General features: G+C 38.7%; 1 protein-coding gene across 1 annotated transcript; it reads left to right on the top strand.

Moving 5' to 3' along the window:
* Positions 1-9,068: 9,068 nt before the first annotated feature.
* Positions 9,069-9,836, top strand: olig1 (oligodendrocyte transcription factor 1). Its single transcript, XM_028436889.1, has one exon. It carries the CDS (start codon positions 9,078-9,080, stop codon positions 9,834-9,836), a length of 759 nt encoding a protein of 252 aa, XP_028292690.1. The 5' UTR covers positions 9,069-9,077.
* The last annotated feature ends 4,775 nt before the right edge of the window (positions 9,837-14,611 follow it).

Raw genomic sequence — 14,611 nt, 5'->3', positions numbered from 1 at the left:
TATTACAGCCTGTGAATGCAGGACAGGGGACACGCTTACTCCGTCCGGTGAAGCCTGTTCCATTTACCGAGCTCTGTGTGTGTTTAATAAGTCCATGTGTGTCCGTGTGAAAGTCTGTATGTTTATGCCTCTGTCCATCCAGTCTTTTCATTATATCCATGTCTTTTAATGCTTTTAAATAGTATCGGCTGTAGTCCGTGCCGCCGCCATCTTGGATTATGTCGTCACCAGCGCGTCATCAACGCAACTTGTACTAGCGCAGAATGACTCAAATAACTGTAAAGAGGTCTTATATTAGTCTATTATCTTTTTAAAGTGGTGTTTTTTGTGTCTTTAGACTCCAATTACATGTATGTATATAATATGTTCCCTACAATATAAACAGGTTCACAATATAATTATTTTTTATAGTTTCTGTTTCCACTGTATCCAGAATAATAATAATCTTTCTCAACAAGAACTATTGATTGATTTGTCACATGACTGTTCCAGGGTTTGAGTTTGTTTTATTTAGTTTCACATCTACCTGTAGCTCTTTGTTTTTTACACTGCTGACAACTTGTTTGTAGTTTTATTTCAGAAAGTTTCACTTTTATAGTTACAGCTGGAAACTTTTGTTAATTGAATATCCTAGTTACATTACAGCAACCAAATTAAACTATATCAACTAAGTGAAATAATAAAAATGGCCTGTGTAAAGGCTTTTTCAAACTAAAAAAATATCTTGTGAAATCTGTGACCTGTTGACCTGCACAACTCAAAGAATCAGAATCGAGACTCATTATTTCTTGGCAGAAATGCTTTTAAACACTTGCTGTACATTCAGCTGACATAAAAATCTTGGTTTCAAATATGTAGAATAATTGTGAATTTATCAGTAGCAGTAGTAGTTTTAATATTTTAGTTAATTTTTTGCAGGCACCTTTTTTGTCCGTCAAATGTATTTAAAATAAACTAAAATTAAAGACAGAATGTTACTTAACTGTCGAACCTTTTCATCATTTTATTTATTTATATATTTTTTTAAATTGAAAAAAAAAAATGTTTATGGTCTTGGTCTCGGTCTCGGCTTGTCTCGGTCTTGGTTTGACTCGGTCTCGGCTCCCGAAAGTCTTGGTCTTGTCTTGGTCTCGGTGCATTCTGGTCTCGGATAGTGTGGTCTTGAACACAACACTATTATTACTGTTGCTGGCTTGTGTTTTGTTTTTTTGTTCTGTGCACCGACTACTGAGTCATATTCCTTGTGCTGTTTTTTAAAACTGTATTTGGCAAAATAAACTTTTCTGATTCTGATTAACGATTAAAGCTTTGCAGGCCACTGTGTAGAAAATCTTTTTTCTTGAATGCATCCTTTGGCTTTCCGATCACCTGGGAGATGTAATTCCTTCACCGTGTCCTGACTCTTCCTTTAAATGTCCCAGCAGATTAAGCGTGAAATGTGTGCAGGAAGCCAATGACAATAAAGGTGGGCAATTCTTTCTTTGGAAAAGTGGTTTGCTTTGGAAAAAGGAAACTTTTTAAAAAGAGGATGTTTATATAATCTTATTTTTTAAGTGATTTTTTTGTTTGTTTTTTTTTTCTCTTTTTTTTTCTTTCTCGTTTTTTTTTTTTTAGTGATTTTTACATTTCTAACTATGCTCAGCAGACAAAAGATCAGTAAAATGTTTACATAAAACATGAAGATTATTGTCATAAACAAAATTGCAGTAGTTAATTACAAGTTATTAGTTCTTAAAAATCTTCCTGTGGTTTGTCCACACACAATAAACAATAGATCAGTTTCTGTAAAAGTTAAACAGTTAAATGTACAAACAGAGTCAGTCAAGCACATTTGAGATGAAACCTTTTACCTGTTATAATAAAAACTGCATTGAACATTTTCTAAAACTGAAAAAAGTCTCCACATCTTTTTTTTTATTTGTGCAGTAGCTGTTTCATATTCCTTTAAATCAACATTGTTTTAATGGAGGCTTTAGAAGTGACATAAAATTCTACCTGATGATTTTTTCCCTTCTCTAGATTTTTCATTTCAAATGGTAAACGTGCTACAATTGTGTGCAAATCAGTTCACCAACAGACCTGGCAGAATCCAATGACAATAATTGTGGGCCAAAACTTTTTTTAGTGCAAACTTGAATACTGACTGGTTTGGAGCTTGATAACTGCTGATGAAGTTCCAATAGTTTCAACTTTTAGGGTGCTTGATCCCCCAGCCATGTACCCTCATCCATCACATTTCTATTAGCCTTCACTCTCACAGTGACTTTGGTCTCCATGCGCTGCCCTTCATAACCTCTGAAAACCCACCCTTGGCCTTGTCCGACCAATAAAACCCAAAGAGGGACATCTTAACCCACCCACTCTGCAACATTCAGACTTTACTGGGGTGCCCCTGCCCTTGATCAGATCGGTGCGAAGAAGAAGAAGCTCTGTGTTTGACTATGGGACGAAGACTCCTGTGAAACTTTAGCAGCTGTGAATTTATCATTGTCACGGTTAAATAGGATTGGGGGTTTTAAGAATACTTTGTGGGGGACGGGTTAACTATGATACTCCTTTTTGCACAAAGCCTAGAAATCCCTGGTGACATTGTTTCAGCTGTAACATCTGCTACAACAATAGGAAATCACTAACAAAAGTTATTTTTGGGAATTTTGTTACAAACTATGTAAGCTGATTTTGAGTTTGCTCTGTAGGTTATGAAAACATCTAAGCAAACCGATATCAAGATTCAAATAAATAGATTTAATAATAATAATAATATAATACTTATCATAACATGACAGAAAAAAAAGATCCATCTGGCTAGAAGAACAATGTGAAATAATTTAAAATGCAGTTATTACCTCGAAACATGATTGTAACACATCCATCTGCCTTTAAACAAATGTGACCAACAGAATGTGTTCAGCTTTTGAAAGTAAAGCATTTAGGCTCTCTTTCAGAAAGCGCCCAGGGCTAGAACCTTATACCCCTCCCACCCATCATTACCCCCCTCCCCCAAACACACACTCTCACACACACACACACACACACACACACACCGCACACACACACACACACACACACACACACACACACACACACACACACACACACACACACACACACACACTCACACACACACACACACTATAATCAGCACCAAATGCCAACTATCCCAGGCTAACTCTTACAAAGCCTGTTGGGAAGGACAAAAGCAGACCTTCAGCCGATTGGTTCCACCTTATTAACAGCTTGTAATCTTCTCATGTCTTTGGTTCGGCCTCACAGAGCAGGAGTTGAGGCCAATAGAAGAGTGTGTCTTCTGTCTTTGCTTTGATGCAGAGCAGTCAGAAAAGGCCCTGCTTTGGTATATTTTCATTGTTGAAGTTGCACCTGTTTGCTAGCAGGGAGCAGGGGCAAATCAGTACATGACAACTGTTAGTTTCTCATTAGTTTGATTCCCTGAAAAAAAAACATTTGTGTCTCCAGTCCAGCACTCCATTTACAGTTTTTGCCCATTGCTTGGCACATTGTGTCAAAACTTTATACACAATCAAATAAGACACAACACTGGGAAATAAACCATATACATCTTTGTCAAATTGACACTCTGCTATCAAAACCTAACAATCCTTTGTCAAAATGTCACCGTGATGACAAAATGATATCCACTTATATCATATAAATACACTTTTGTATTCAGTTTACAGAAGGCACATTTTCACAACAACCAAAAAATTAAATACTCAATTCAAAATCATTGCAGTAGTGTATTTTACAGTACAGTAATTACAGTTAAAGCAAAAATAAAACAAAAAATACACTACTGTAAACATAAAAAAACACAATTGTGCACAAGTGGGCTCATAGATCCTGCTGTCTGTTGGGGTCTAACCACAGGATCTCATCAACATCACAAGCAATGTCTTCACTCACTAAGCATTAGGGAAAATATCTCCCTGACGTCATCTTAATGTCTCCACAGGCGTGTTCCATTGCCTGCAGAAGAGGCATACGGGCATGTGATTGGCAGTCATATACACGCCATCTACAAGCAGAAAAAAATGAAGGCGTCAAATACACAACTTCAAATTGATCATGGTTGGTGAACCAGTTCTGGACCAGAGCAGCCCGATGGAAACCAACATTATCCCAGACAACAACAAACCTGGGCTGCTCTGGTCTATCCAGTACGACTGCATCATGAAGTGCATCTAGAAATGTGATTGTGTTGTGCATTATAGGGACCCAGTTTGGTATGATGGTGCAGTAAGACTGGCAGCACACAATGTGATATTAACCCTGTGCTGCACCAGGACATGCCCTGAGGCAAATTATATTACATCCTTGTTGTTTGTTACTGTAAATAATCTAGATACAGTATGAGTAGAGTACAGAGTTGAACACATACTTGTTTTCCAGTGGGAATGTCCTCATTAAGGATTGATCTGTGAACCGGCTAAATGGTGTGGACTCACTGCCCAGCTCATTCAGAGGGCCAAAGTTGAAAAAGTTATGTTTCCTTCCTTCCTTGTTATTCCACATTTTGTAAAAAGTCAGCGCCAAATGGGCAGGTTGGATTTCTCCCCCAATATGTCATAAGGTGGAAATTCCTCCTCCAGACAATCCTCGCTCCTCCTACCCTAGATAGGAATGTGAGGTCCTCCCTCTCAAACTACCTCACAGGTAAAATAAACACTGAGGTTTAATATAGAATATATGTTATACTTTATAGTCATATATGTAAAGCTATAGCATACACAAAATGTGTTCTCTGCAATATACAGTATATATTGCAGAGAACACCTAACCCTAACCCTAACCCTAACCCTAATAGGATTACTATTGCAACAACACATCACCAGTAGGGTAAAACTAACCTGTCTCACTTACTTAATTCAGAAGAAAAATCTCTGACAGACTCAAATTTTAACAAAATATATAATTTGCTTTTCAATTCCAAAGAGGAGTCTCGGTTCTTTTCAATAAAAGGTTCATAGTCATAATCAACTCCACCATAGACCCAAAGATTAGATCTATAATAAATGTTTTACAATTCTAAATCTCTATACCCCCAATAATGACGACCCTGATTTCTTCCATAGAGTCTTTTCGGAGTTATCAGACCTTTCTGCAGACTCATCTTTAATCATCGGAGGTGACTTCAATCTGGCATTTAACACATCATTGGACAGATCCAGTAAGTGCCCACATACAAGACCATCCAAATCTGCTAAAGTATTAATGGATCACATGGAAGATCTTGGAATAAGAGATGTATGGAGACTGAACAACCAACTAAAAAAGAAACACCTTCTTCTCCCCTGTGTATAAAGCCTTCTCCCGAATTGATTTCTTTCTTTCAAACAATTCCATCGCACATAAGATTTCCTCCTATAATTATTAGCAATCAGGCCCCAAAATCCCTCACCCTGCAGTGTGACTTTTATATTTAACACTTCACTACTTATTGAAAGTGAATTTGCAAAAATGATAAGGAAAGAATAGGAGGACTTTCTGTTAACAAACAACTCCCTGGAAGTATCACCGTCCATACTCTGGGAAACCGGCAAGGCTGTCATCAGACGGAAGATTATATCATACTATTCTTATAAGAAAAAAAAGGAACAAATAGCAGAAAAGGGTATTGAAAAAAAAATTAAGAAACTTACCAAAGAATACGTTGCGAACCCGTCTGAACTTCTACAGAAAAAACTCCAAAATACAAAACTTAATCTCGATATCATCTTATCCAAATATATATATATATATATATTTTTTTTTTTAAGATTTGCAACAATTACGATACAAAAACTTTGACTACAATAATAGGCAAATACTATGCAAAGTATAATAACGATACAAGTTACTATACTTTCATTGTTCAACTTAACATTTGTTACTTAAACCACCTCAATATGTATGAATTATATTTAGATTATGATATGATTAAATATATTTAGATTCAGCAATTTAACGATGAAATCACTATATGTTTAATGAAAAAGTATAAATATCAACAATATTTGGCATGATTTTTTTATTGGTTTAAAATCAAAACAGCATTGCCCAACATGACTGGTGGGACTATTATTGTGCATTCTTACGTGCAGCACATTGTTGCTTACATTGTGGTAAAAAAATTTTCATCTAGCTTTTTGTTTTTGGTTTGGCAACATCCCTTTTTTGACCACGTTATTTTTTGGGGGAGATAGGGGGGACGAGTGAGGACAATTACGCCCAAAGGAAAATAACACTAACATGGATGTAGTTTGTGGAATTTTCTTCAGTGGTGTCACCCGAGGTGTGTTTTTCACCCCGTATTGGATGCTAAAGTGATCTTGGGTTTTGGCTGAGGTGTCTTCCTGTTTGTCAGCAACAGGAAACAACCCCAAACAGACCAAGCATTTAGCCTCCAGGTGCAGACCCCTTCCCCAGATGGATGGAAATCCTTCTACCATAAAGACACTAGTCTTCCACTTGCCCCTGAGCCACCGGTGCTCCTGCCCTGGTCCAGCCTCATCAAAAGAAGTGTTGAAGCTGGGAGGAGGCGGATACATCGGACCCAAATCAAACTCACTTTTCTTTTCAATGTAAGTGGAGGAGCATTAGTGGGGGAGGGCTCGGTTCTAGTAGACACCAGTTTCTTTCTTCCTCCTTTTTTCTGACTTCTGTATGTCTTGGTCCCTGCAGGTGTCCTTTTTTTCCTTTCAGAAACAAAAACAATGTTCAATGACAATTAAAACCACCACAGCTCGCTTTTCCTAATTATTTTGACTATTAAATTCTTATGTCCCCTGAGTACGAGGTATCAAATCAAGCTTACTCACATATAGAGACACACATACACATGCTCACTCACTCTTCCTGGCTGCCTGCACTCTGTTCTCCTGCAGGTGCAAGGGCCATCCGACTGGCCCTTTTCATAAAGAGTCTCTCTTTCCTTTCCGTCTACAGCCGTCCATTCAGCCTCAATCATAGAACAAGCCGGACACCACCGGACCACTGGAGGGGAAGGGAAGCGTCCCCACGCACATCAACACATCTTTTCCGTCTTCAATGACAAGGGATGAGCGGCTGGGAAAAAAGGGCCTTCCTCCTCCTAATCTCTTTCTGCTTTCATTGTAAACAACTTGCTATCTGTTTGTGATGTTTCTGTCTCTCTCCTCTTCCCCTGTCTTCATTTTATGCTCCTCAGAGGGGCTTTACAAGGATGAAGGGGCCCAAAAGGAGGATGATGGGGCCCTCTGCTCATGGGGGTGATGCTGAGTTCTTATCTTGCTGCTCATGAATGGCACATCTGAGGTTTTCAGCCTTGCTGGGCGCCCTAAGCCAGCTTCACCTGTGGTTGGAGTCAATTGGCCTGTTGTGTGTCTGTCTGGAACGGTGCCCAGACAACTGCCAGCCAATTTGGTTAGCATAGCCGCTCACAACTGAGCAACAATAACCACCACCTCAATCCCATCAATTAACTTCCCTGACATAATGATGCATCCATTCAGTGTTTGCCAAAACTCCACTCTGACACCAATAATACCCAAGATAATAGTGCTCATACCTGCCCTCACTCACTTCACAAAGTCTTGATGATTTTCAATGGCCTCTGAGCTGATAAATGGATTTGTGGTACATTCCACAGTGCTCTAAGCATTATCTGAAATAGAAAAAGAAAAACTGCTACTTTCCCAGATAAAACGTTTAATCACATTTAGAAACAAAACTAAAGTGTGTCATGGTCCACATACAGATATACATACAAAGACAATGTTTATACTACAAATGTTGTTAATATACTGGTTTCTACAGTTCAGCTTTATCAGGCTTAATTAAAAATGTCATTTTTGTTTTTAGTAGTTTTTTGGCGCTGTTCTACATCTGTACCTGATAAGCACATTTAGTGACAAGCAAGTGATGAACAAATTCCTCAGACTGTCACATTGAACATGTTTTAAATAATACACACTCATTCTCAAGATTCTTTGGTTGGCAACAACTTTGTCTGTCTGTTAAAATAAACACCACTTTTTTAATAGATGGTCTTGAGTTTGAGTCCAAGCTGTAGTTTTTCCAAAAGTCATAGTTAATGGTGTGATCATTAGCAACACTATATCCACAAAACACAATATATATGTTCACATTGTTCTCTTTGGACAAGCAGCATCATTAAAGTGGAAAAGTAAGGATGACTTCTCTTTTGGAGAAGCGTGTAATCAGGGCGATCCACTCAAAGTTTCTTTTTCCTTCTTTCTCACCAACAATGATCTCATTTTCATATCATATCTTTAATATGGTGTGGAGCTCATGCTCATTTAAAAACCTTTGAAAGTATCTGAAATCATCCACATTTTGTATATAAATGTTCATGTTTGACAGCACCAACCTTTGTATTTCACACAATCAATGAGAAGTTTTTAATTCACTTTGGGAATTTAAGTGCACAAGTCAAAATGTTTAAAAACTTAATTTTAAAACATGCAAAACAAAAATAAAATGTTATTCTGGAATCAAAGCATTCACATGACAAAAAAACCCCATAAAATAATTGCTTATACCTTCTTATCCTGTCTATGATTGTGAGTCTTTTAAAACTTTTACATTCATATTCATTCTTGTGGTTTAGGTTGAATCAGCTTCTCAAAATAGTTTTATGGTTTACAATCCTCTACCAGCTTCAAGTGTCAAGATCACAAAGTAGGAAGTGTCTGTTTCTAAAATGGCACGTTGTGTTTTTAGGGGAGGAGTTGAGCTGAAGTGGGGGAATGTGAGGAGAGTATTGAGCTCACTTCTCGCATGTGAAATGTCTTTCTGACCTTACGCAGCTGTGGACATGAGATAAAACTCAGCTCCACCTTTGGGAGCATTTATTTTACTCACAAAACAGGAGCCACAAAGGTCACACATTAAACTGCCTTAGCAATCCCAGGAGTAAAGCATCAGCTGAATGGAATGAAGATTCTGTAGATTGTGTTTTTTGTTTGTTTTTGTAGTTCATCAAAGTGTTTTTTTTATTTTTATTTGTCAACTAAACTTTGTTTTCACATTTAAGAAAATTCTGCACAGCTCAGACAACAAGCTCTTCCTACAGGAAAACAATGAATATGCTATCAAACCCATCGATCAGGCCTCAGGAGCCGTCCCTTCCTCTTTGTGTTGCTGGGTCCATCCAGGACTTTCCTCACTGTCTTCCAGGATTCAACTTGAACTCTCGTTTGAATTCTTCAGCCATCCTCAACCTTCAGACTAGCCAAAGGTCAGGCAGGCCTCAGAGGGAGCTGAGACCCGAGGAGCAGCAAGAGCTAAGGAGGAAGATCAACAGCAGGGAGCGGAAGCGTATGCAGGATTTGAACATTGCCATGGATGCATTGAGAGAAGTGATGGTGCCTTATGCCGCCTCACCTTCCTCTGCCTCCTCTCAGTCCCATCAGCATGGAGCTGCTCCGGGCCGTCGGCTGTCTAAGATCTCCACCCTGGTTCTGGCTAGAAACTACATTTTACTCCTAGGTTCCTCTCTGCAGGAGATGCGGCGGCTCCTGGGGGAGCTCAGTGTCGGGATGGGAGTGAACACACCACCGGCCCCCCGGCTACTGGTTGCAGGAGGCTGGCCCCTCATCTCCAGCCCTGCTCAGATTCTCCTAACCCAGGAATCCTTCATCTCTTCAACAGCTTCTTCTTCACCTTCCTCTTCATCTGCTTTACCATCAGTTAAGTGCCCCATGCTGTCTCCAGGCTCGATGAATGTTTCACTAGCCCCTGTGCACTGGAGCTCTGCAGGGGCCCCTTTGTGTCCGTGTGGTGTTTGCAGACTGCCAAGATTCATCCACTCTGCTGCTGCTCCCAGGTTCCCAAAGTGACACTGACACTGATTAATAGGTTTTCAAAGTCGATAATTAATTTTATAAGCTGCAGTTTTTTTTGCAGTTTTAACACAGTTAATGCCTTTTTTTATTATTCAAACAATTATGTTTTACTTTTTTTAAATAGTTTTTTTCTAGTTCAATAGTGAATAAGTTCTATTTGAGTACTTTTTAATGACACAATAATGGATTACTTTTGTGATATCAATGTTGTTGATTTTTAAAGACACATTTGCTCAAATGCTTTAAATGAAACATTTCAAAATATAAAACAAACACATATGAATGCTTTGAACAATATTTTTATGTCCTCAATTGGTTATTTATGTTTATTGTCATGGTGACCAGGGCCTAAGCAAATATGCCGTTCTGGTTTGATGGGCCTCTCAAAACAAAGAATACATGTGTATTAATCTTTTTTTAATTTGAAATATTAGAAATACTAAATGTATTACAATTTTGGGTGTAACATTTTGTCATTTTCTCCCTTCGGCACATTCCGGTTAAACATTAAGCTGGTAAAAGCAGGTATAAAGAAGAGAAAAAGAAAGTATGTGTACTTAATTTCTATTTCAGGGATTTAACTTCACATGAATAAAAACAAGTAAAGTTGTACTGTGCTGATGTATTATGTTTGAATAGAGTTGATTCATTTACATATGTATATGACATATATTGTGACTTTAGGACTAACCATTGCACAATAGATGAAAGCTGGAATATGTAATTTATGTATTATTTTTTTACATGTTACATTGACCCAGTATCAAGGGATTGGTCCAATAACTGATTCAAATGATATTTTTACATTTCTTTTGTTCTAAAAATGGTTATGTTTGGTTGTAAGAGATGTTTACTCAGTTATGTGTGCTGCATAAGAATGTAAAACCACTATGAAATTTGTGATTTATTTTATTTTTTTCAGCAGTAAAAGTTAGGACAAACTACAAAGACAGTTCTTTTTAACAGTGAGTGATTATATAAAGTAGCACATTTGAGGCAGCTGGACTCAGATTTTACTCAAAATGTTTCACCTCTCATCAAACAGAGTGAAATATTTCAAGGGTCGTATCAGTTAGAAGAATAACTGAAGTCCAGTTGCCTAAGCTGAGCTACTAGAAATGACCTTACCTGGATGGCTTCAAACCTTCACTGAAGATTTTAAAGATCAATAATTAAAAAAAGCATGTGAAATTTGGAAGAAAAAAAAACATCTGAATAGAACCTGGAGTGCAGAGATAAAAGTATACAGACAGTGAAATGTTTTAACATTTTTGTCCTAATATATACATACATAGAACATACTTAGTATTTACAGAGCATATGCTTATCTAAGTATGGAAAACTCTGATCCAATATCTTATGCTTTGGTCAATGCTTTGTTTAGAAACATCCCTATTTCCTACCTTTTTTCTTCAGAAGTCAGTTTTTTTTTCCAATACAAAAAAGTAGTTAATCATGCAAGATGAAGCTATCATGTCTGATAACAGAAATACGCCTACATCTTAAAGCGCTATTGTCATTCCAGCTCGTGGTAAAACTGTGACATAGTTTGACCCTTTTCATTGCAAAAGATCAAAACCTGGCTGTGTAATTACAGCCGCATAGAGAGAAAGCCTTTTGATTATCAGCACCCTCTCGCTCCTCTATCCTCAAATTTTTCATGTTTCCCAGTGTTGAGGAGCCAGGATGGATGATTTGGTGCTACTCATTACACTCACTTCACAATATGTTCAAACGCCCAGAAAATGTGTCCTGCTGAATGGGCTTCACTGCTTCTAATGCGCCACCCCTGTAGAAGAAAGCAGGCAGCCTGATTCTGGGGGAAAAACGTATCGGTCACTATTCGGCACTTAGCAATGCGGGCGTGAATAATAATAATGAAAATAATCATAATCATAAAGCTGATAAAATACTTGCTATAATTGCCACCCTGGAATAAGAGGATTATAGGAGGGAGATATGGGAATGGATGTGAGTGAAAGAAAGGGAATCTGTTAGCATCAGGCAGGACAAAAGAGGCACTGGATGCCATTAAGTGAGATTAGGTTAAATAAGGCTTGATTCAGGAGGAGGAGGAAGGAGAGCAGAAGAGAGCCTGATTCAGGCATCAAAGAAAGATGGCCAAACTTCACGTCTTTCATTTACATATAGCTGCTTTATGTCTCCAAAGGGATTAGCTACCTTGCTATTTTGTGCAGACCGCTCTCCAATCTGCTACCTTTTGCTACCCGTTATTTCCTCCATCTCTAAGGATGCTTCTCTTTCTTTCAATTTTTTTTTTTTCCTTCAAGTTGGCCCCCTTAATTTCTCCCCCCGTTCCTTCTCACTGCTCTCTCTTTCTGTCTCTCCAAGAGGCTCTCACTTTCTTGTCTTTGGTGGATTCATTGTTGCAGCGACACAGGGGTCTGCTCTGGCTTTGTGTCAGCACTTTAACTCATCTCCATTTCATCACTGTTGTTCAATGGGGTGAGGAAAGCTGCTAAGACAATGCATGCACACACACACACACACACACACTCAAACACACACAAGCACACGCACGTATATACACAACAATCATCCATTCTTTATTCTCTTTCAGACACATGGACTCATGATGCTCATGCTGTAACCATAGTAACTAATTAAATAGTACACAGTAGTGTAGTCATCTGAGCTTCAATTTATCTCCTCAAATTTAAAATAAAAAAAAAAAAAAAAACTGTAAGTGAAAAGCTCAGATTTCACAACCGCGTGAAATCTGCTACATTCAAGTTTTTCTTGATTGCTTTGATGCAGCACTCAACTCAAAATTCACATTTTCAAAACAGTTAACATACAGACCGAAACGGTGGCACTCATGATCTATTACTGTAGAGCAGGTCTCATTCTCGTGGCCTGCGGGCCGGACCATAATTTGTGTTCCGCAGGACAATGTGAAAATGTAATGTTAGTGCAGCCCGTGTGTTTTAATGTATTGTAATGACGTGACTCGAGCCGTTATCAAATATTAATCAGCCTTTAATGGAAGTCGTTAAAACAGAATGTACCCCTCGTTCTCCGTTTACGCCCGCCCTTCCCCAGCCTCCCAGCCAATCAACACGCAGAACACATGTAAACAAAGACGAACACCGGCAGAGAAACCTGCAAGTAACAACAATGCTACAAATGCCATGGGAAACCACAACACCTGTTAAACATTGAATAAACTACACGTGGAACATAACTCAGTAACGTAGGACCCAGTCTGTTACAATATGAATGGCACTTTACAGCATTGTGCGTTGACGATGTCACCAAGGGAAGCACACCTCCAATGGAGCCACCCACCCAGCAAGCTTGCACCCGCCGTCCCGCTTCCGAGGCTGCGGGCTCATAGGGGACCTACCCGCCTCGATTATAGTCAATGAAAAATCGGTGTTGGTTGGAACGTACAGCTAATTCCATGGGGTTATTATAGAAAATAAAAGCCTCTGTGGCTGCGTCCCATGGTTTATATCGGCTATAATCGGCTAATATCCCACTGTCTCGACGGTGGGATATTAGGCGATTGCCTTTTTTCCGCTCTCTATCTCGGTACTTTCTACCATCTACAAATGTCATGATGTTCATGTCATCAGGAACTACATGAACATGAGAAAAACAAAAAAAAAGCCGATTGCTGCCGAGTGGTTCATTATCCGCCTTGTAGTCGCCGGAAGAAAAAGTGGAAATGACGTTCTTGGTGCGTCTGGTTGGCTAAGCACGTGACTTTAACTTTATTGCTTGAAAAAAAAAAGAAAAACTTTATTAGGAGAGCGACAGCAATTAGCCGACATCATGTCATGTTCAAGGCCTGCAGTGAAGAAAAAGGTTGGTGATGAGCACAGACTATTTCTTCCCTCAAGCCAAATGTAACTCAGCTATGTGTGAGGAAGCGCTGCCAGGTCTCTGGCAGCAGGAAGTAGGCAGGAGAAGCCATGTTCAGACGAAATGTTCATGTTTGTCAATGTTGCATTCATGTTCAGGGCAGTGCATGTTCAGAAGAACCCATTGAAATTAAAGAATTGTTAGTAATGACGTTTATGAAGATTTTTTTTTTTTTTTTGTGGAATACCTGAAATTAAAGCTAGGGTAGGTCATTTTCTCCAGATACCCTTTTTGAATTTTTGGTTGAAATTGTCTTTACGTCCTGACAGAAATTGAGATCTTATGTGCTCTGAAAAAGGAATGAAGAAAATGTGTCATCTGTAGCAGCTGTAAATCTGTAATAACTACGACCAATGGAAAAAAAACCAACAATTTTTTCCCTACTCGTTCTCGACCCCTTGCGTGCACAAGCTCAAACTGAAAGGGCGTCACTGATGATAGATTTAAAACAGAGTTATTGGTCACGTTTTTTAACATATATAATGGTAAAGTTTTTTGTTTATACTTACTGCTGAATGAGACATGAGATAACGTAGTTTCTACACAATACAAGCGATGAGCTGAGTAACTCTTCTGCAGCAGCTGTGTGCATGCATGAGGGAGACGGAGCACAGAGGGGAGGGGCGAGGGGGGTAAAGGCAGAACCGTTGGGTAGGCTACATTAAAAATGCTAGCTTTTGAAAATCGCCTACCCTACCTTTAAAGAACTGTTAGTAATGAAGGTTATGAAGATTTCATTTTTTGTAGAGTATACCAAATAGCCATGATTTCACACAACCTTAGGGCATTGTTTGCCACCACCATGTTTACAAGAACTGCCTCCTGCTCGGCACTAAAAATTCTCCATCTACCACCAGAGAATGGAAGCCTTTGGTTTCTTT

The sequence above is a fragment of the Gouania willdenowi genome, chromosome 21, assembly GCF_900634775.1.
Source record: "Gouania willdenowi chromosome 21, fGouWil2.1, whole genome shotgun sequence".
Lineage (NCBI taxonomy): Eukaryota > Metazoa > Chordata > Actinopteri > Blenniiformes > Gobiesocidae > Gouania > Gouania willdenowi.
Note: the sequence above shows the minus strand (reverse complement) of the source record. Positions and strands in the feature narration are given on the sequence as shown.

What these genes read in the sequence shown, in the direction of transcription:
- olig1 (XM_028436889.1), top strand. Translation starts at nt 9,078, where the DNA reads ATGAATATGCTATCAAACCCATCGATCAGGCCTCAGGAGCCGTCCCTT.